The sequence below is a fragment of the Pongo abelii genome, chromosome 10 (genome assembly GCF_028885655.2).
Source record: "Pongo abelii isolate AG06213 chromosome 10, NHGRI_mPonAbe1-v2.0_pri, whole genome shotgun sequence".
Classification (NCBI taxonomy): Eukaryota; Metazoa; Chordata; class Mammalia; order Primates; family Hominidae; genus Pongo; species Pongo abelii.
In genome coordinates, this window is record NC_071995.2 from 76,300,202 (window position 1) to 76,324,119 (window position 23,918).

The window sequence follows — 23,918 nt, forward strand, 5'->3', positions numbered from 1 at the left end:
ATGCAGAGATAATAAGGACTCCCTTTGCCACTCCTGAACCCTGAAGTGTCTTTCATCTTAGTCTTTCCTAAAGCCACAACCATTAGGAGGAGTAATAATGTGCACTTCAGCCCATTTTGAATAAACAGAAGCAGCTTATATATATATATATATATATATATATGATATACATTATATATTTATATATGTGTAATATATGTACCATATAGCCTGGTGGTATAGTTATCTATACAAATATATTTATTTATTGTTTATATATAGTATATAAATATATATTTATATAATAGATATTTATATATTAATATATAAAATATATAACATATATAATAGATATAATATATTTTATATATTATATAAATATATATTTATATATTTAATATATTAATGATGAATTACTATATTTGTATAGATAACTACACCACCAAGCTATATGGTATGTATATATTAATATATAATGTCTAATTCTATATTAATATAGTAACATATCAATATTTAATATAATATATATTCAATTGATTACAATCTAATTCAGAAAGATTTATGTTGCCATATCTCTCCTTATAATATTGATATATTTGTTTAAAAATCTAGCAATTATTTTCATAGTCTAATTTTAGATAGTTCTTGATTAATTTTATATGATCTCTGAAATACATCACTGGATCTGTTGTGAATGATAAATCAAAAATGAAAAATGGACATTACATCATTAAGTTCTAGCTTGTCTTACTACGTCTTATGACATTTGATATGGAAAATTTCTACCTTTCTGTAGCGTTTAATTGGTGTTTTCTGCATGTATTTATTCTGACATTCTCTAATATCTGCAAGTGGGAATTATGTGGCTAAAATTAATAAAATGTAAGTGAAGGTAAATCAAAATAGAATCTTTGGATTTATCCAGTTATCTGAAAGTACATTTCATTGCCTTAATTCACACTTTATAAATTTTTCTACATAAAGTTTTTCTGTAATATTTGTCTTTATAGCTAAGGACAGATTCAGAGAAACGCTCTACCACAGATGAGACCTGGGATAGTCCTGAGGAACTGAAAAAACCAGAAGAAGATTTTGACAGCCATGGGGATGCTGGTGGCAAGTGGAAGACTGTGTCCTCTGGACTTCCTGAAGACCCCGAGAAGGCAGGGCAGAAAGCTTCCCTGTCTGTTTCACAGACAGGTTCCTGGAGAAGAGGCATGTCTGCCCAAGGAGGGGCGCCATCTAGGCAGAAAGCTGGAACAAGTGCACTCAAAACTCCTGGTAGGCTTGTCGTTTGCCAGCTATTATGCAAAAGTGCTTTACTTTATTGTTTCCATTCAATCTTTGTTTTCTCTAACAATAGCATTTCTAAAATACCAAATTCTTGTCCATATTAAAGATGGAGTCAAATAGTTAAATAGTTTTTCTATCTACATTTCACAAACTCGTCATAGAAGCCCAAATAGGGCCTATATCTAGGCATTCTCTGGAGAGCCCCCTCATAAACTAGGGGTACTGGATGCCTTATCTTGCCAGAGTTATTTCAAGTCATGGGGAAATAAGATTAGGTTGCTGAAGCAACAGTTAAGTTTTTTTGTTGTTGTTCTGAGTTCTTAATGAAAGGTTGGAATTTTTACACTAAATATGCCACTGAATTGCACTACAGACTCTGAGAGGAACAAGCAATGACACTAATCAATTGGAATGCTGGAGATTTGAAACATTATCTGTGTACTAGACTTCATGAAAGAAGAGAATGAAATAGTTCTTCAAAATTGTGCCCTACTTTTTTTAAAAAAGACTCTCCCCGTATTTTTAAAACAATGCCTAATTATAAATAGTGCCACCTGAAGCACTAATTAACAGGGTACTCCAAATATAATCATTTCACAGATATTCAATTGAATTCTTTTTCTAGTAATTAGCTTGATAGGGTTAAGTGCTATCTTTTTAAAGAGAGTTGAAAAATATAAGACATTAACAAATAGCAAAACGTATGTTTTCATTTTATCTCTTCCATCTCTCATAATGTTTCTTCTGACAGCCAAATTTTTGCAGCTATGCACTCAGTCCTCTCAATATATTAGATTTTTGATCTAAGACAATACATTTAGGAAGGGAAATAATATAAAGAAGCATTCACGTTTTACACATTGTTTCACTAAGTGTGGTGATATCAAACTGTACAGGCACACATATTTGTGTATTTTTCCTTAATTAGGGAAAACCGATGATGCCAAAGCTTCTGAGAAAGGAAAAGCTCCCCTAAAAGGATCATCTCTACAAAGGTCTCCTTCAGATGCAGGAAAAAGCAGTGGAGATGAAGGGAAAAAGCCCCCCTCAGGCATTGGAAGATCGACTGCCACCAGCTCCTTTGGCTTTAAGAAACCAAGTGGAGTAGGGTCACCTGCCATGATCACCAGCAGTGGAGCAACCATAACAAGCGGCTCTGCAACACTGGGTAAAATTCCAAAATCTGCTGCCATTGGCGGAAAGTCAAATGCAGGGAGAAAAACCAGTTTGGACGGTTCACAGAATCAGGATGATGTTGTGCTGCATGTTAGCTCAAAGACTACCCTACAATACCGCAGCTTGCCCCGCCCTTCAAAATCCAGCACCAGTGGCATTCCTGGCCGAGGTGGCCACAGATCCAGTACCAGCAGTATTGATTCCAATGTCAGCAGCAAGTCTGCTGGGGCCACCACCTCAAAACTGAGAGAACCAACTAAAATTGGGTCAGGGCGCTCGAGTCCTGTCACCGTCAACCAAACAGACAAGGAAAAGGAAAAAGTAGCAGTCTCAGATTCAGAAAGTGTTTCTTTGTCAGGTTCCCCCAAATCCAGCCCCACCTCTGCCAGCGCCTGTGGTGCACAAGGTCTCAGGCAGCCAGGATCCAAGTATCCAGATATCGCCTCACCCACATTTCGAAGGTAAGGATGTATAAAATGATGCTGGAAAAATATAAAGGATAAATATGTGTTAGACACATACATTACATATAAATATGTGTGTGTATCTATATATTTTAAATATGTATAAGGTATATATATGTATCTTAGAATTCTTTAAAGTACACAGTGAGCTCTATGAAGCTTATCATATAAACAGCTAGCAAAAAAAATTGTTCTCATTTTGAGAAACAGTCAAACTTCAAAGTTTCACTGTCATTGTAATATTAGTGGCACAAAAAACATCTAAGAGACTTAAAAGCCGATGGTACCTAAGTGTAGTGATAAGGCAAAGTAATAGCTTGTAAAATTTCTATAGATTTCCATCCCTCCTTTTCACATTAAAAATTAAAACCAAATAGGTTTTCAAGACTTTTGGCATTCATTTCCAGCGTCATTTTCTTGCTGGCTCTTAATGAGTTGGTAATCATAAATGTAGATGAAGTTGTTTTCCTTGTAACAGATTCCATTGGACAGATTTATACAGTGTCATATCTTGACACATTAAAGACAATCAAGATATGACAGAATTTGAAACTATTCCAATGTTTGGTACAGTATCACAACTGAAGAGTGAGCTAAGCTTTCTAACTCTTCATCTGCTTTCTTTGACATGACTCTGGTAAGGATCATGACTTGGTTTCTGTTCCTGGATTGTTTTTGGTATTAAATATGTGAAGTTCTGCTCTAAGATATCACTGTTTTTAAATACCCATGTGTTTTTAAGTGGTAGGAAAATAAATGCAGTTAAAAATTGGGGACAAATATCTAAACCTCTCTGGGTCTGTTTTCTCATCTGCAAGATGGTAGAGTGTGGTTTATAGTTCATTATGGGTTCAATATTTTTAATGTTTGTTTTTATTCTGTTGACTAAACCCAGAACTTTGATATCTTGGAAATGAAAGACTTTGAAACATTTATTTTACAGTAAAGCAATTTCAGATACCTGATTGTTTGAAAAACCTAAAGGTTTTATTCCTCAGTAGTAATATTAAGCTGCAGAACTGTCTTTTTAAAATACTGATTCTCGTTGGGAAGAATGAATTATGGCTTATAGGGAGAGTAAATATTTCTGTTTCTTAAGTAAAAGCCAGTAGTGCCCTCCTGTGGCCCATTACCTATGAAACAATTTCTCATATTCGTCATATTTCACTGTAGGAAATATGGATTTCATTGCAACTCAATTAGTAATCATTATGCCATTACTTCATATCATTGTATTTCCATATTTACATAAATTTGATTCTACCATCTGCTTCATTTACAAAACTAAAATGTTTTCTGAACTAAACTCCAAAATCTAACAGCACCAGCTCTGTTTCAAATCATTATTAAAAAATGTATTTGAATAGCACTGGCAACTGACATAAAGCCCTTTGGCCTCTGCTGGGGAAAATACAGACAAACTGACTTGTTGCCGACAATGTCAATATCGTTTCCAACCAACTGCTCCCTGACAGTCACTCAGACCACCAGATAATCAACACAACTCCCTAAACTTGCTTTAAGCGTTCCATCTAGATTTTGAATAAACTGTTTAAAAATTTAAAAATAAAAAAAACAAGAGAAGAGCTCATTTAAGTGTTGTCTATCGAATGCGTAGAAGTTGTTTCATTATAATGGTTCTGTAAATAGGTAACAGCAAGTATGGTCAAACTACTGACTTTGAGTGAAAGTCTCATGATCACCTAAACTATGAAAACCAGCGGTTTTCATGTTTGACTTACTTTTGTTCCACCCACTTCCCCTCTTTCCCTAGTAGCAGCTCAGTACTGACCTACCCTTATATGAGAGATTTTCTGCACTTGATAAAGAAGTCCAAGCTTATAAAAGCTCATTAACATAGAGACAGGAAGTGCTTTGTAGTTCAGTACACCAAAGCACACTTGGCTCTGTGTACTGTAACCCTAAATATTAAATGTGGATATTAGCTTCTTGGAACAACTGAAGTTGTTATTTGTTTTTCTTTTAGGTTGTTTGGTGCCAAGGCAGGTGGCAAATCTGCCTCTGCACCTAATACTGAGGGTGTGAAATCTTCCTCAGTAATGCCCAGTCCTAGTACCACATTAGCGCGGCAAGGCAGTCTGGAGTCACCGTCGTCCGGTACGGGCAGCATGGGCAGTGCTGGTGGGCTAAGCGGCAGCAGCAGCCCTCTCTTCAATAAACCCTCAGACTTAACTACAGATGTTATAAGCTTAAGTCACTCGTTGGCCTCCAGCCCAGCATCGGTTCACTCTTTCACATCAGGTGGTCTCGTGTGGGCTGCCAATATGAGCAGTTCCTCTGCAGGCAGCAAGGATACTCCGAGCTACCAGTCCATGACTAGTCTCCACACGAGCTCTGAGTCCATTGACCTCCCCCTCAGCCATCATGGCTCCTTGTCTGGACTGACCACAGGCACTCACGAGGTCCAGAGCCTGCTCATGAGAACGGGTAGTGTGAGATCTACTCTCTCAGAAAGGTGAGCTTTCCTGGAGGCATTGATAACATCTTCCCCCTCTTCCCTGCACTATGCCTAACCCCTACCCCGTTAAATTCCCTTGATTTCACTGTGAGTGCCCCTGTGCGAAAGGATGTAAGACTGATGAAACTGGGCCTTTCATTTGCTCTTATTACCAAATTTACAGAGGAATAAAATCATTAAAGGTAGGGTGAGTGGATAATTTTGTTAGTATGAATGCATACATTTATACCCAGTAGGCAATGTGAATAAAATTCGAGGCATGTATTTCGATATTGAATGAGGTCTCCTGAAGACATTTTAATGATTTGGCTTAAGCTTCAGAACAACACTAGCTCCTTATGATGACTTAAGCATTTTCAAAGACCAAATTGAAATTATTCTATAGTTATGCTCAGAGCAATATGTTAAATTTGTTCCATTTGTACTTCTATGAAAAAATAGCAGATGGATTGCTGGGATATCCTAGTTGGCCTGGTAAAAAAAAAAAAAAAATCAATTGTCAGCCATGAATCACTAGAGAAAATTATAGTGCCAGTGCCATTTTCAATAGACCACTTAAAAAGTAATCATATTACAAAGTGTTTCTCATTGGCTTTATATATATATAAACTTAAAGTACAGGACATAACAAGGCATTTCTTACTTAATATGCTTACTGTGAAGCATCTCTTTTGAGCAAAATCACTCTAAATTTTTTCCTCAAAGTGATCCTTTCTTGGTTATACTGGTACTGACTCTTACCACCAGGAAAATGTCTTAAAACCACTTCTTTTTCCCTGATAAATGCAATGCTATTTGTCTCTTGACAGAAGTAAAGCTTTAAACATGGTCTTGGCCACATGTAGAAAGAAATACTAGTCACGTAAAATACCTGATATATCTTTCTATATCTTCCCCTTTTTTTTATTTTTTTATTTTTATTTTTTAACTCTGATATTGATGGTGGCATTTATTTTCTAGACCTTCAGCCTTACTCCCGGAATGATATTTTAAAACATCAATTAAAGCCCTTAGCTAGACACTCTCTGCATTACGCCAGTTTCCCTTTAATCTAGGATGTCCCAATTTGAAATTCCCCATTTTCTCTTGACTTTGTAAAATACAAAACCCAGAGCAAAACATTGCTTCTTTCCCTCTTTATTTCCTACTTGCCTAACAATGAGACAGGGACAGCCATGCAAATGGGGCTTTCTGATGATAAAGTAATTTTAGCACTAACTAAAATATTGGTGCTTCCTATGGCGGGCTGCTAATTATAAAATACATTTTTCCTCCTAAAGAAAAAAAACTAGGCCAAGACAAACAGCTGAGTGATAGCAACTAAAATGTAACCATTTCCCTATGGTTTTCCTGTTACATGCTATTATAGACAGCATACGTAAAGACCAGTAAGGGTTCATTTTTCCACCTAAAATGTCGGGCTTCCTGTAAAATCTTTGATTCTAGTTTCAGCACTTCTAAGGTAAATGGGCATCTTCACATGTCATTTATAAAACTTCTAATGAATGAATTATATTAAAATATATTAACAACCTATAGTTTTAATGAATGTATCCTAGATTGTATGCTCATATGTAAGGATTCTAAGTATCAACTTGATAACCAAACCAAACATACGGCAAATAGGTTATCATTTATTAACCGCAACCACCTTCCACAGAACTGGTTATTTTTTAATTATTAACATAATCTGCAACAAGTTGGCCATTTAGCCATCAGCCTATTTCTTCAGCATTTAGACATTAATCCCAGATTCAGAAATATAGTCAAGTAACTATTTATAACCAAGTAACATTCAAATCAAAACTAGATGAAAGATTGGTTAGTTGCATAGCTATAACCAAAACGCAGTTTTAATACTTTACTCTAATCTATATTTTAACTGAAGCCAATAAAATTTTCACTATAGAAATACACTAGAAAATATGCAATTTCTTATTCTTTTTAAGCAGATTTATTTATTGTACATGTTCGATCTTTGAAATAGGCCAATTTTATTTATGTTATGTTATGTTATTTATTTGTTTTGAAATGGAGCCTCGCTCTGTCGCCCAGGCTGGAGGGCAGTGGTACCATGTTGGTTCACTGCATCCTCTGCTTCCCGAGTTCAAGCAATTCTCATGCCTCAGCCACCTGAGTAGCTGGGATTATAGGAGCGGACCACCATGCTGGGCTAATTTTTGTATTTTTTGTAGAGATGAGGTTTCATCATGTTGGCCAGGCTGGTCTCGAACTCCTGACTTCAAGTGATCTACCCGCCTTGGCTTCCCAAAGTGCGGGGATTACAGGTGCGAGCCACGGCACCCAGCCTGAAATTGGCCAATTTTTAAAATGGGAGTATTCCTACATTAAAATGACCAAATAAAGACTTTTTCTAAAATAAACTTTAAACTAATTTTGGATAAGTATGTTTTGCCTTTGAGCCTTAATAAAATGCATTAATGAATATTAAGCTGTAAAAAGTACATGTTAACTACATAGCTATAGTATATAATATTAATATTAATTAGTGCCTTCCAGTAAATTACTAGATTAAAATAAATTTTAATACAAGACACTGAGCTTTTTGTTTTCTTGACAACAGAACTGCAAGCAATAGCAAATTGCTCTAATCCTTTCAAGTATATTTAAGAAAGTTTATGACCTATTGAAGAGAAAAGTAGATCTAGTGGGTGATACTGGCTTCATTATGATTAATTAATTGATCAGTAGAATGTCAGAAATGCTAAGAAAACCAAAAAGCTACACCAGAGAGAAAATGTATTAATGTAAATTTTAAGGCAAGTTAATTAGCGATATATAATAAAGATGTATATAAGTTCATGATTTACCTGTTTGTCTACAATTTTAGATGATTTCTTTGATACTCATATTTAAATCGGTAGCTTTTCCTATAGATTTTAATTTTTGTTTAAATTCCTCTTCGTTAAATTAAATAAAATAATAAAATACACTTTTTAACAGTTTTCTCTTCTGCAGCTGCTCTAGGTCATTGGTGGCCATTGAGCCATAACTAATCTATATTTGTTTTGGGTTTTGTTTCGTGTGTCTGACTCAACTAAATTTTTAAATAATTTGTAGTAACCAACTTTGCAAATTCCGGGTTTGTCTTTAAATGTCAGATCTGGCAATGCTGCCTTGACATTTCTGCCCAGAAACTATTGGCTCTAGGCAGACAGTGCCTGTCTGCTTCAGATTGTTGACTAAAATCCCCACCACATTCATTTTCATGCCCTGTCTGGCCCTTGCTGGCATATGAGTTTGCAACCTTTGGTGGTTTGCAGAAATTGTCTGTTATAAAATCATTAATATCTAGATTCAAACATATTTCTAAATAAAGCTTTAAATTATTATGGAAACTTTAAATGTATTTATTCTAATTTTTTTCATTCAATTGGTCTTCATCATATAAATATATAATTTTTATACAACTGGATGAGTTTGGCAGAAGAATACCAACTTTTCATATTCTTTGTGGCATTAAACTTTAACTTGTACACATGGAAATAAATAATCCTTAAAATGACTTATGACCACAGAAATGCCTTAGCACATGTGGTTCATATTTGGAGATTTCTCATATTTGTTCAATATAATGTATTTTGTTTGTTTATCCACAGTACTTAAGAAAACTTCTATAGTCAACATATATACTGTAACTGGCCTCTACACAGTATAAGCAATTACCTTACATGGACATGACCAATAAAGTTAAAGTTGTATAAAGCCTTTGGATGCTTTTGATTGCAGTGCTAAATAATGGAGTACACATAGAAGAAAACATTTTAGCTTTGGTTTGAGTGATCAAATTTTAAGTCAGCCTTTTTACATTCATGTTATATCATCCCCATTATGCATATCCTGTGTATTTAATTTTGATCATTTGATGTCCTAAAGGAAGAAAGCTATAATTCTGCAATTTTAATTAATTTACACTTTGCTTATCCACATGCCAGAGATTATAAAAGAAATCCCTAAACTTGTCCCACTTAGTTGTTGATATCCTCTTCCTGTATTTTTAGAGAGGCCATTTCTTATTTTCTCTAGACGTACCTTTTCATTCCTTCTTGTTACCAATTGTGAATTCCTTAAAATAGAGATGATAAAATTTATAGCCTTTTAAATACCTAATTTATTATTTCTAAAAGATGGTATAGCTTAATTTCATTAAAATATTTAAATAAATGATACTAGAATCAATTAAGTTTTAAGCAAACATTCATATATCTTTCTTCACATGTGTAAATAGGAAATAAACATGCCTTTTTATTAAAAATAATTTGAAGACAAAAGATAAGTATTAAACAATGTTTTATACCATCTCTGTCAATTGGAAGTTGTCACTCTAACTTAGCCAGAGCAGATCTATCTCATTTTGCATGTGATATCATAGCAAAAGTCTAGTCAGTTGCACAGGGAAGGAAAAACTAAGATAGTATTTAATCAATAGGATTCAGAGGAAAATTATGCTAATGTGATTTAATCTATTTTCTAGTAATCCTATCACTAAACTATCATTGAATGGTACTGCATTAGAAAGGAACTCAATATGCGTGACGGCAATGGACATCTTGTCACCTTTAGTTGGCCTTTTTCAATGAGTTAAGCATTATATATGTGTTACCAAAAAATTATTTTTTATAGTTCAGAGAACCATTTTTGTTGGATGTGTAATTTGGAAGTTTTGTTTACATTATGTCCTTAGGGGTTTTCTTTGTTTTAACAGCATGCAGCTTGACAGAAATACACTACCCAAAAAGGGACTAAGGTATATATTTCTCTCAGCACAATTGCTACCTCTCTTGTTGTTATGTAAACTTTGTGTGCTGTCTCTCTTCCTTCTTTGTTTGTTTGCAATGTAGCACATGACATTGAGGACGAAATCACTTTTAATTTTGATGGTTTCTCTGGCCCGAACAGTTGGTGAGATAGCCCCTTAGGTAGAGATACTAGTAGAGACTGAGGCTGTCCCTCAAATTAAATAAATTCCAATGTGAATATCACTGTTCTGAAGAAATAATACTAAAAAAAAAAACAAAACAAAAAAACAAAAAAAAACTTGTCCCAGGCATTACTGTTTTGGGGGCAGTAACTTTGGTAGAATGCAGAACTCACTTCAACAAATGAAAATAAAATTAACTCTTCTAACTTTTGCCTATTAGAGTCATATGCATGCAAATATTCAAAACCCATGCAGTCTACAGATGTGGGCAGTTAATGTTGATAGGTTGAAGGATGCTACAATCTGAATCAAAGAAAACATATTTTTATCATCACAGGACAAATACTGTAATTAAGGCGTGATTTTTATAGAATCCTTTTGATAAAATCTCAAAATTGTTTTCATTTCTATTTTGCAGGGGTACTGCTATCAGATCAATTTAAATCTGAATTAATCTAATATAATTTAATAATCTCAAAATAATTATTCCATCCATAATAAAAAATAAAATAAAAATTTAACTTATGGCCATCTTTTACTGTGTACTTTTATCTGAGGAAGAGACATAGAATGATCTACTAATAGAGGTATAACACTGTATGCGTATGAAAAGTTGGCTACTTTTGGTGCTAAAAATTTACTTACAAGAAGAAAAAGAATATACTTTGGTGAAACACTGAATAATGGCGAAACTAGGTCTTTCTCCATTATTTTTTTTCTCTCCAATTTTTCAGCAATAGCAAATAGCTGGCAATTATTCCATTTTAATATTTTGTTCCAGAAATTTATGTTCCAGTAAAGCGAGCACATCTCCCTCCTTATTTTTGTAATCTAGGCATGATGTCAAGTGGCAGTTTAACAAAAGAACTGTTTTTCGTTTAAGAAAAAACAAAAGCTGCCAATATGTATTCCATTTCCCTATGCCTTCTGTGACCATCACTTCATTTCCCTTGGCCCTGGCCCGCCACTGTCCTCCATTTGTAGTCCATGTTTTCACCCTCTTTACATCCTTTCCAGCCCTGTGCTTTTGAGTTCTCAATTAACTTGGCTGTCTGCTCATTGCTTATGATTTCCAACCGCATATCTGATAGAAGCATAATTTTCTCCTCAAATCCCTTTATTTTATTTTTTTCCTATGTGATTCAAACAGATGGTGTAAGATCATCTGGAAGAACTGAGCAATTATAATTAGATTCAATCTGTTTGAAATTGTTGTTCATTCTGAATAGTAACCTCCTCTCAATTGTTTTCCTGTCCTGGCATTGCCTTGCCCTTGTAGATATGCTTAAGTGTCATAGTTGTGCTGTTTTGCAGATATACCCCATCATCTCGGCAGGCCAACCAAGAAGAGGGCAAAGAGTGGTTGCGTTCTCATTCTACTGGAGGGCTTCAGGACACTGGCAACCAGTCACCTCTGGTTTCCCCTTCTGCCATGTCATCTTCTGCAGCGGGAAAATACCACTTTTCTAACTTGGGTAAAATATTCTAAAATGTTGATTTTGTTTTGTTTCTTTCGCCACCCACTCTCATAGAAACCCTGGAATCTCTCCGTAACACAACATGTTTTCATTTAAAAGGAGGGAGAAAGGCATTTTAACAGTACCTTTCATTTGTGTCATTGTTTACTCTTCACAGAATAATCTCCAAACATTATGCTGTTTATTGCTCACAACAAATGCTTAACATAGGTTAATACGGTGGTTGTTTTCTAGTCTAGGCTCCAGAGGCTCAGAAAGGTCACTTGACTTGAAAAAGTCTTACCATTACTAAGGGTTCAAGGCAGTAATCAGTTACAGAACATCTGACTTTAATCCCGGGGGCCTTTCCATTCCGTTTTAGAATCCTCTTAAAAAACAGGAAGGAATCTCCTTATTTACTTGTCTGAAATATTAAAACATCCTTGAAACAAAATTAGTAATCTTTTGTAGAAAATAGAAACAATTAGGAAGGAAAAAATATGTAATTCATGACTCCAAGTTGAACTTCTTTTAACACTGTTAAAGTTAAAACTCCTTAAAATGCATACAAGAATTTCTGTTAAGACAATCCTCTGAACATTTTCAAATAGATACAATGAAAAATAAATTACCAACTTAGTCATTGGGTTACTTTGTATTTAGCATCATTTGTATGAAATATAAAATTATTTGCATAAAATGTCATTAAAAGCATTCTGAGTAACAAAATAATTAAAGAAAACTAAACATGCCAGATACCATTTAATAGATTCAATGACTTTAAAAATAGATTTATCTTCTATAAAGTCACATATAAAGTATTCTCATTATTTTTATGGTAAATATTTTTATTATTAGTTTATCAGAAAAACTTGTACATAAAAGTGAGTTTGGATACATAATCTTATTAGAGCCAGAGACGATCATTCCTTCTAGAAAAATACATCTCTGAATTTTGGACAGAGGACAATGAAACAAGAAATTTCACTTTATAATTTATCTTTGTCAAACTATCCCAGAGCACATCAATTCCATCATGAAAGTACTCCTTTGACATTATATAAAAAATTAGTAATAGAAAACACAAGCCAAAACCTTATATTCTCTAAACTTCAAGTTTTAATAATCAACTTCTCTTAGATTTTTGAAGACCTGAAAATAAACATAATTTCAAATAACAGAACTCAAACACCATATACATTTGTAATAAGGCACAACAGTCAATTTTGAGTCCTATATTTTCCAGGTTTCAGCTGAATAACCTTCACTGCTTTCTTAGCTCTTTGCCAGTCTAGTTTTGGGACTATTTTGCCTTACTGGGCCTAAACAGAGTATAATATTAAAATATGTTAATAAGCCATACTGAGAATAGGATAAATGCAGGTTTCTAATTCCTTAGGGACACAAGTGGGGACAACACATCCCATGAACACAGGTGAATGAATGCCCCTAGTTTCTCTGAGTTGGGCAATTTCATGCGATCATTTTTTTCTCTGAGGCCAAAGTCTGGTTTGATCTTCCTAGCAGCTTCCAGAACAGAAAGTGAGTTTACTTTGTCTCCATATTCTTTTTCTCCATGCTGGAGAATCCCCTGCTTTCCTGATCCCACCACAAAAACTCCCCTGAGGATGAAACCTTGGCTTTCCATGTTTCCAAGGAAGCCTCGATTCCAGGCTGGAGGTAGTTGTACCACCCTCCCAGAGGGCTAAATCCCGTAAACGTCATCTTCTGTCTTTGTAGATCATAGAACTTTTTATTGTCATCCAGGAAGATTTCTCTTTTGAAACAAGGCTGGAAAAACTTTATGTCTGTCCTGACCTGCTCATTAACGACTGCATAGAGGGAGACACCCAGCATATCCAACTTGGGTTGCAGGGAGGACAGATCTGCAGCCCCCTCTTGCCAGAGAAAACAGCCTGGCACAGCCACAATCACAACCCCATTCTTCCCCCTGATAGCTTCTTTGCTTTGAAAGCCATTGGTTACCTCTCCAGTGTTTTCAGGTCTATATTCTCCAGGTACTCCAGCACCTCTTTCCAGGGCTTGGACAAAAATACATCTGTGTTGGGCAGCATCAGTGCCAAGGCAGCAGCCTCCAAGGGCTCCTGCACCCATACACCACATCCCCACAGAGAAGCACCTTGGGTCCTCAAGTGCCTCCCTCTTCTTGCCTTCTCCCAAGCCTGAAGCCCGGACACTAAGGGGTCAAACCCTCCTGGGCCCCGAGGTTTCAAAGGGCCTCATTACTTTTTCTTTTTTCCCTGGAAAAGAAATTCTAATCATGCACCTACAGAAGATTCACATTTTTCAGTAAGTTGAACTTTCCAGCTTTCAGCCAGGACAAGACTCAAGGCTATGTCTTTTCTGTTGCAACCCTTCCCACTATATTGAGTAGGGCTTTTAGCAATTGAAAACGATTATTATGGTCATGGTTTCATATAAGCTAATGATTTCATATCAAACACCAAGTTTTTGTTTCCTAACCTAAATAGCGATAAGAGTATTTACCTATAATGCCAAAGAATGTATAGCTTCTATTTATTTTAAGTTGCAGTTGATTTTTTTTTTTTTGCAAAAGACATGGTTTTATTCTTTTTATGGTTTAATAGTATTCCATTGTGTATGTATGCCACATTTTCTTTTTTATTTATGTATTTATGTATGTATGTCTGTATTTATTTATTTATTTATTGTTATTATACTTTAGGTTTTAGGGTACATGTGCGCAATATGCAGGTTAGTTACATATGTATACATGAGCCATGCTGGTGTGCTGCACCCACTAACTCATCTTCTAGCATTAGGTATATCTCCCAATGCTATCCCTCCCCACTCCTCCCACCCCACAACAGTCCCCAGAGTGTGATGATCCCCTTCCTCTGTCCATGTGTTCTCATTATTCAATTCCCACCTATGAGTGAGAATATGCAGTGTTTGGTTTTTTGTTCTTGCGATAGTTTACTGAGAATGATTATTTCCAATTTCATCCATGTCCCTACAAAGGACATGAACTCATCATTTTTTACAGCTGCATAGTATTCCATGGTGTATATATGCCACATTTTCTTAATCCAGTCTATCATTGTTGGACATTTGGGTTGGTTCCAAGTCTTTGCTATTGTGAATAATGCCGCAATAAACATACATGTGCATGTGTCTTCGTAGCAGCATGATTTATAGTCCTTTCGGTATATACCCAGTAATGGGATGGCTGGGTCAAATGGAATTTCTGGTTCTAGATCCCTGAGGAATCGCCACACTGACTTCCACAAGGGTTGAACTAGTTTACCATCCCACCAACAGTGTAAAAGTGTTCCTATTTCTCCACATCCTCTCCAGCACCTGTTGTTTCCTGACTTTTTAATGATTGCCATTCTAACTGGTGTGAGATGGTATCTCATTGTGGTTTTGATTTGCATTTCTCTGATGGCCAGTGATGATGAGCATTTTTTCATGTGTTTTTTGGCTGCATAAATGTCTTCTTTTGAGAAGTGTCTGTTCATGTCCTTCACCCACTTTTTGATGGGGTTGTTTTTTTCTTGTAAATTTGTTTGAGTTCATTGTAGATTCTGGATATTAGCCCTTTGTCAGATGAGTAGGTTGCGAAAATTTTCTCCCATTTTGTAGGTTGCCTGTTCACTCTGATGGTAGTTTCTTTTGCTGTGCAGAAGCTCTTGAGTTTAATTAGATCCCATTTGTCAATTTTGGCTTTTGTTGCCATTGCTTTTGGTGTTTTAGACATGAAGTCCTTGCCCATGCCTATGTCCTCAATGGTAATGCCTAGGTTTTCTTCTAGGGTTTTTATGGTTTTAGGTCTAACGTTTAAGTCTTTAATCCATCTTGAATTGATTTTTGTATAAGGTGGAAGGAAGGGATCCAGTTTCAGCTTTCTACATATGGCTAGCCAGTTTTCCCAGCACCATTTATTAAATAGGGAATCCTTTCCCCATTTCTTGTTTTTCTCAGGTTTGTCAAAGATCAGATAGTTGTAGATACGCGGCGTTATTTCTGAGGGCTCTGTTCTGTTCCATTGATCTATATCTCTGTTTTGGTACCAGTACCATGCTGTTTTGGTTACTGTAGCCTTGTAATATAGTTTGAAGTCAGGTAGTGTGATGCCTCCAGCTTTGTTCTTTTGGCTTAGGATTGACTTGGCAATGCGGGCTCTTTTTTGGTTCCATATGAACTTTGAAGTAGTTTTTTCCAATTCTGTGAAGAAAATCATTGGTAGCTTGATGGGGATGGCATTGAATCTGTAAATTACCTTGGGCAGTATGGCTATTTTCACAATATTGATACTTCCTACCCATGAGCATGGAATGTTCTTCCATTTGTTTGTATCCTCTTTTATTTCCTTGAGCAGTGGTTTGTAGTTCTCCTTGAAGAGGTCCTTCACGTCCCTTGTAAGTTGGATTCCTAGGTATTTTATTCTCTTTGAAGCAATTGTGAATGGGAGTTCACTCATGATTTGGCTCTCTGTTTGTCTGTTGTTGGTGTATAAGAATGCTTGTGATTTTTGTACATTTATTTTGTATCCTGAGACTTTGCTGAAGTTGCTTATCAGCTTAAGGAGATTTTGGGCTGAGACAATGGGATTTTCTAGATATACAATCATGTCATCTGCAAACAGGGACAATTTGACTTCCTCTTTTCCTAACTGAATACCCTTTATTTCCTTCTCCTGCCTGATTGCCCTGGCCAGAAATTCCAACACTACGTTGAATAGGAGTGGTGAGAGAGGGCATCCCTCTCTTGTGCCAGTTTTCAAAGGGAATGCTTCCAGTTTTTGCCCATTCAATATGATATTGGCTGTGGGTTTGTCATAGAGAGCTCTTATTATTATGAGATACGTCGCATCAATACCTAATTTATTGAGAGTTTTTAGCATGAAGTGTTGTTGAATTTTGTCAAAGGCCTTTTCTGCATCTATTGAGATAATCATGTGGTTTTTGTCTTTGGTTCTGTTTATATGCTGGATTACATTTATTGATTTGTGTATATTGAACCAGCCTTGCATCCCAGGGATGAAGCCCACTTGATCATGGTGGATAAGCTTTTTGATGTGCTGCTGGATTAGGTTTGCCAGTATTTTATTGAGGATTTTTGCATCAATGTTCATCAAGGATATTGGTCTAAAATCCTCTTTTTTGGTTGTATCTCTGCCCGGCTTTGGTATCAGGATGATGCTGGCCTCATAAAATGAGTTAGGGAGGATTCCCTCTTTTTCTATTGATTGGAATAGTTTCAGAAGGAATGGCACCAGTTCCTCCTTGTACCTCTGGTAGAATTTGGCTGTGAATCCATCTGGTCCTGGACTCTTTTTGGTTGGTAAGCTATTGATTATTGCCACAATTTCAGCTCCTGTTATTGGTCTATTCAGAGATTCAACTTCTTCCTGGTTTAGTATTGGGAGAGTGTATGTGTCGAGGAATTTATCCATTTCTTCTAGATTTTCTAGTTTATTTGTGTAGAGGTGTTTGTAGTATTCTCTGATGGTAGTTTGTATTTCTGTGAGATCAGTGGTGATATCCCCTTTATCATTTTTTATTGCATCTATTTGATTCTTCTCTCTTTTTTTCTTTATTAATCTTGCTAGTGGTCTATCAATTTTGTTGATCCTTTCAAAAAACCAGCTCCTGGATTCATTAATTTTTTGAAGGGTTTTTTGTATCTCTATTTCCTTCAGTTCTGCTCTGATTTTAGTTATTTCTTGCCTTCTGCTAGCTTTTGAATGTGTTTGCTCTTGCTTTTCTAGTTCTTTTAATTGTGATGTTAGGGTGTCAATTTTGGATCTTTCCTGCTTTCTCTTGTGGGCATTTAGTGCTACAAATTTCCCTCTATACACTGCTTTGAATGTGTCCCAGAGATTCTGGTATGTTGTGTCTTTGTTCTTGTTGGTTTCAAAGAACATCTTTATTTCTTCCTTCATTTCGTTATGTACCCAGTAGTCATTCAGGAGCAGGTTGTTCAGTTTCCATGTAGTTGAGTGGTTTTGAGTGAGATTCTTAATCCTGAGTTCTAGCTTGATTGCACTGTGATCTGAGAGATAGTTTGTTATAATTTCTGTTCTTTTACATTTACGGAAGAGAGCTTTACTTCCACGTATGTGGTCAATTTTGGAATAGGTGTGGTGTGGTGCTGAAAAAAATGTATATTCTGTTGATTTGGGGTGGAGAGTTCTGTAGATGTCTATTAGGTCCGCTTGGTGCAGAGCTGAGTTCAATTCCTGGGTATCCTTGTTGACTTTCAGTCTCGTTGATCTGTCCAATGTTGACAGTGGGGTGTTAAAGTCTCCCATGATTAATGTGTGGGAATCTAAGTCTCTTTGTAGGTCACTCAAGACTTGCTTTATGAATCTGGGTGCTCCTGTATTGGGTGCATATATATTTAGGATAGTTAGCTCTTCTTGTTGAATTGATCCCTTTACCATTATGTAATGGCCTTCTTTGTCTCTTTTGATCTTTGTTGGTTTAAAGTCTGTTTTATCAGAGACTAGGATTGCAACCCCTACCTTTTTTTGTTTTCCATTTGCTTGGTAGATCTTCCTCCATCCTTTTATTTTGAGCCTATGTGTGTCTCCGCACGTGAGATGGGTTTCCTGAACACAGCACACTGATGGGTCTTGAGTCTTTATCCAATTTGCCAGTCTGTGTCTTTTAATTGGAGCATTTAGTCCATTTACATTTAAAGTTAATATTGTTATGTGTGAATTTGATCCTGTCATTATGATGTTAGCTGGTTATTTTGCTCATTAGTTGATGCAGTCTCTTCCTAGTCTCGATGGTCTTTACATTTTGGCATGATTTTGCAGTGGCTGGTACCGGTTGTTCCTTTCCATGTTTAGTGCTTCCTTCAGGAGCTCTTTTAGGGCAGGCCTGGTGGTGACAAAATCTCTCGCATTTGCTTGTCTGTAAAGGATTTTATTTCTCCTTCACTTATGAAGCTTAGTTTGGCTGGATATGAAATTCTGGGTTAAAAATTATTTTCTTTAAGAATGTTGAATATTGGCCCCCACTGTCTTCTGGCTTGTAGAGTTTCTGCCGAGAGATCCGCTGTTAGTCTGATGGGCTTCCCTTTGAGGGTAACCCCACCTTTCTCTCTGGCTGCCCTTAACATTTTTTCCTTCATTTCAACTTTGGTGAATCTGACAATTATGTGTCTTGGAGTTGCTCTTCTCGAGGAGTATCTTTGTGCTGTTCTCTGTATTTCCTGAATCTGAATGTTGGCCTGCCTTGCTAGATTGGGGAAGTTCTCCTGGATAATATCCTGCAGAGTGTTTTCCAACTTGGTTCCATTCTCCCTGTCACTTTCAGGTACACCAATCAGACGTAGATTTGGTCTTTTCACGTAGTCCCATATTTCTTGGAGGCTTTGCTCATTTCTTTTTATTCTTTTTTCTCTAAACTTCCCTTCTTGCTTCATTTCATTCATTTCATCTTCCATAGCTGATACCCTTTCTTCCATTTGATCGCATTGGCTCCTGAGGCTTCTGCATTCTTCACGTAGTTCTCGAGCTTTGGTTTTCAGCTCCATCATCTCCTTTAAGCACTTCTCTGTATTGGTTATTCTAGTTATACATTCTTCTAAATTTTTTTCAAAGTTTTCAACTTCTTTGCCTTTGGTTTGAATTTCCTCCTGTAGCTCAGAGTAATTTGATCGTCTGAAACCTTCTTCTCTCAGCTCGTCAAAGTCATTCTCCATCCAGCTTTGATCCATTGCTGGTGAGGAACTGTGTTCCTTTGGAGGAGAGGTGCTCTGCTTTTTAGAGTTTCCAGTTTTTCTGCTCTGTTTTTTCCCCATCTTTGTGGTTTTATCTACTTTTGGTCTTTGATGATGGTGATGTACAGATGGGTTTTTGGTGTGGATGTCCTTTCTGTTTGTTAGTTTTCCTTCTAACAGACAGGACCCTCAGCTGCAGGTCTGTTGGAGTACCCGGCCGGCCATGTGAGGTGTCAGTGTGCCCCTGCTGGAGGGGTGCCTCCTAGTTAGGCTGCTCGGGGGTCAGGGGTCAGGGACCCACTTGAGGAGGCAGTCTGCCCGTTCTCAGATCTCCAGCTGAGTGCTGGGAGAACCACTGCTCTCTTCAAAGCTGTCAGACAGGGACATTTAAGTCTGCAGAGGTTACTGCTGTCTTTTTGTTTGTCTGTGCCCTGCCCCCAGAGGTGGAGCCTACAGAGGCAGGCAGGCCTCCTTGAGCTGTGTGGGCTCCACCCAGTTTGAGCTTCCCAGCTGCTTTGTTTACCTAAGCAAGCCTGGGCAATGGTGGGCGCCCCTCCCCCAGCCTGGCTGCCGCTTTGCAGTTTGATCTCAGACTGCTGTGCTAGCAATCAGCGAGACTCCGTGAGCGTAGGACCCTCTGAGCCAGGTGCGGGATACAGTCTCCTGGTGCGCTGTTTTTTAAGCCTGTCGGAAAAGCACAGTATTAGGGTGGGAGTGACCCGATTTTCCAGGTGCCGTCTGTCACCCCTTTCTTTGACTAGGAAAGGGAACTCCCTGACCCCTTGTGCTTCCCGAGTGAGGCAATGCCTCGCCCTTCTTCGGCTCGCGCACGGTGCGCGCACCCACTGTCCTGCGCCCACTGTCTGGCACTCCCTAGTGAGATGAACCCGGTACCTCAGATGGAAATGCAGAAATCACCCACCTTCTGCATTGCTCACGCTGGGAGCTGTAGACCGGAGCTGTTCCTATTCGGCCATCTTGGCTCCTCCCCCCCCGCAGTTGATTTTTTAAAAAAGCAAAAAGCCTAACCCTTTAACTTCAAAAAATGAATTTAAAATGTTTGTGTAGGTCATAGGAATATGAAAAAAATAATTTTATACAACATCTAAAACACACCCAAATCACCTAAAGTGCTGTAAGCTTGCTAAGTTCTTCATGTCTCCTATCAATTCTTTCATTAATTGATGTTAATTTGATTAGTTGACTCCTTATCCTATTTTTCCTCACCATTATTGTTCTGATTAAATCCACATTCATTATTCCTTAGGAAAAAAAGGCTCACCACTTACTATGTCTGACATTGGTGAAGTCGTTTAAACTTAATTTTCTTATCTCTTGAATGGATACATAATACCTAGGTCATATTGTAAAGAATGACGGATATAGTGTATGTAAAGATGGAGAAGTGTGTAAGACTTGACAGATTCTGCCAAATCATTATTTTCACTGGAAAGCATGTCTCACGCTATCATAGAGTAGCATTCATCAGATATGCCTGAGCTTTGTCTACATTTAAGTGAGTAGTAATTTACAAGATGGTAACCACAGGATTTTATGTAAAAGACATTCATAGATTGTGTTTTTGAAAGATTGTATTTTTGAAAGCACAAAACTATGACATTTTTATCAAGGACTCATTTACCACAGATATCAAATATTAGTGCAAAGATAAGTTTATGCTAAGATTTGCATAAATTAAAGTTAACATGGCAACTGAAGCCAACATGTCCATGGTCACAATGTGTTAAAAAATGAATGGTTCTGTAGCACACTTGGGAATGTATTTTATTACATAGTTTTCAGAGTTAAAACACAATTAATAAATGAAATGTGAATTTTAATTTTACTGTCAACAAAGCTCTCTGTAGAGCTTTAATGTTCTGATGAATTAGAAAACCACTGATCAAATACATCCCTTACATTTCATTGCTATAGAAACCGAGTCTGAAAAGTCAAGTTTACCTTTCTAGGGTGTGGGTTTCCCCCCTTAATCTATTGTGGTTTATATTAGAGATCTCTCAGCTATGTCAGACAGGCCATGACTTAAGTGACACTGCCCTCTTGATTCTCTTCATACTTTTCCAACTACAATTCTTTCTCCTGGGGTTGCTCATCTTAACATAGCTGTGTCATTTATTGTAGACACAAGGTCACTTTTGAGAGTGAATGGGACTATATTAATAATTGTTCCAGGTATTAGGTGCAAACCCTGGGCAATGCAATTCATCCTCCATCTCCTCCTTATATTTATGTGTTTACCAAGTTGTTTTTCCTTTAGACTATTTTTTATCCTAAACCCTTTTTCTATGTTCTCATTCACAACTTTAATCTCTCAAATCAACATTTCACTTTCTGTCTGAGACCTTTTTCAACTCTAAAACTAAAATCCCATCAGTGTGCTAGATCATATAGCCACCTCAAATCAAAGTATTTTCTTAAGTTCTTTTCTTCTATTTGTCTTATAATTTCACGTATCATCCTTCTCTCTACTCTAGTACAAAATCCGTGTAATCAATAGTCTTACTTGAAACTGTACTCTTCATATTGTACATTTTCAATAGACAGGAACCTGTGATTTTATCTTCAGAATATCTCCTACATCTGTCTCTCATTTTCAGGGACATTGTCCTTGCTGAAGTTTTTTTAACTATAGACAATTGCAGCAGATTTGAAATTGATCTTACTCTGTCGACTCCCTTATGTTTCAACATTTTCACCCATTGGAAGGTATAAAAGAAGATATTCCTATCCATGTCAACACAATCTCATGTACCTCTCCAGATCTTAGAAACATGTATGGCTTCAAATCAGGCATTTTGAGATCTTTATGCTGTATGGTTTCAGAGTGGAAAAAAGGATTGATTCAAAAACATAATATTTAAAGACTTTTTATTGTATTTACAGTTCACCTGAACCTCTGTTTATTGGGCAAGAAAATGAATGCTCTTAAAATGCAATAATAAATTACAGTTACTTTATTATTAAATTTTAAATATATATATATACTTACCTTAAATATGTCCTCTTGTTGTCTTTAACATCACCCATTTTTGATTTGACCATTATATTTTTTGAATAATCAGTAAGATACAGGATTATTATTAGTATTCAAAAGTTGCAGTATTCATGTTTTCTTTATTCTTTCTACCAATTAAAATGTGTTAATATATAACATTTTTTGAAACTTTACCGTAAAAAATCACAACATATATTAGAAAATTAAGATCACTATAATATGTCATATTTAGTAGACTACTGTGAGCTACTGCCACAGTAAACTATGGTTTGTGTGTCGTTCCCAGCATGCTAGCCCTAGTAGAAACCATTCCCATTCAAGAAAGACTAACAAAGTATAACTTATGTAAATCAAAAAGTCTTCGGATGAAATTTCATTTGGGAAAATAACCCAATCGCTACCCTTCAATTTTATATGAATAAATAAATGGAAGAATAAAAGGCCTCTAAGATCCATTCACAGCCAGGAGACACACAAGAATTTCTAAATAGAAGAGAAACAGAAGAGGTCATAGTTCTTGTAAGCCATCTCATAACCTGGTGAGACTCATTGTCATGCCCCCATGCATGATAATAATTGCTCAGATTCATTTTTCACCTTGCCACAAGGGTTACATGCAGGAACATTAGTGTCAACCTGTCACTTCTAATATCCATCTAATATTCTCTAAATTTGATGGATCCTTTTGCATACAGTGATTGTTAAACACCCTTGCATAGGAACAGTTTCTATGCTTTTGCACTCAAACCTTCCTCTACCTTGAATCCTTTCCCATCTTCGTGTTCACCCTTCAATCTTCTCAGAATAAACTCCTGTCTTCTATTCTTTTGGAAGCATAGAATCTCACAGTCAGAAGAGATCATATCTGTTTCAACCCTTCATCTCTTATGTAAAATTTTGTGACATCTCTAGCTTCTTCTTTAAACCCACCAATGACAGAAACTACTAAAATCTAGAAATAACACTTTTGGAATTCTTTAAGAGATCAAATAAAATTTTCCTGAATCTTCACCTATTGTTCTTAGTTATATATATCCAGATTCTACAAAATAAGTCAAAGTTAGATTGCATATGACAGCTCTTCATATTTAAAACAATATAATAAACTCACTAGTTAATGTCTAGCTGTAGATGCAAAAGTAGAGGTGACTTGGGGTTATTTAAAAACCCAGTCCAGCCAGACACATTGGATCATGCCTGTAATAGCAGCAGCACTCAGGAGGCTGGGGCAAGAGGATCCCTTGTCCAGGAGTTAGAGGCTACAGTGAGCTATGATCGTGGGACTGCATACTCCAGCCTGGGAGACAGAGTGAGACCCTGTCTCAAAATAATAGTATTTAATAATATCATAAAAACCCAGTCCACATTTATATAGGATCCTGTTTTCCTCAAG

General features: G+C 36.5%; 1 protein-coding gene and 1 pseudogene across 12 annotated transcripts in view; one reads left to right on the plus strand and one right to left on the minus strand.

Moving 5' to 3' along the window:
- The window catches only part of NAV3 (neuron navigator 3), a 924,032-nt gene that overhangs the window by 820,971 nt on the left and 79,143 nt on the right, over positions 1 to 23,918 (plus strand). For 5 of the 12 annotated variants that reach the window (XM_024256848.3, XM_063712200.1, XM_024256849.3 and 2 more), the window contains 5 exons: positions 990 to 1,260; positions 2,201 to 2,909; positions 4,900 to 5,388; positions 10,118 to 10,159; positions 11,648 to 11,808. In XM_024256848.3, coding sequence (XP_024112616.2) covers positions 990 to 1,260; positions 2,201 to 2,909; positions 4,900 to 5,388; positions 10,118 to 10,159; positions 11,648 to 11,808 — 1,672 coding nt within the window. The remainder of the gene's footprint in view (positions 1 to 989; positions 1,261 to 2,200; positions 2,910 to 4,899; positions 5,389 to 10,117; positions 10,160 to 11,647; positions 11,809 to 23,918) is intronic. The other 7 variants (XM_063712199.1, XM_024256851.3, XM_063712202.1 and 4 more) reach the window with 3 other exon arrangements.
- On the minus strand, positions 13,176 to 22,557 carry LOC103892092 (peroxiredoxin-like 2A; annotated as a pseudogene).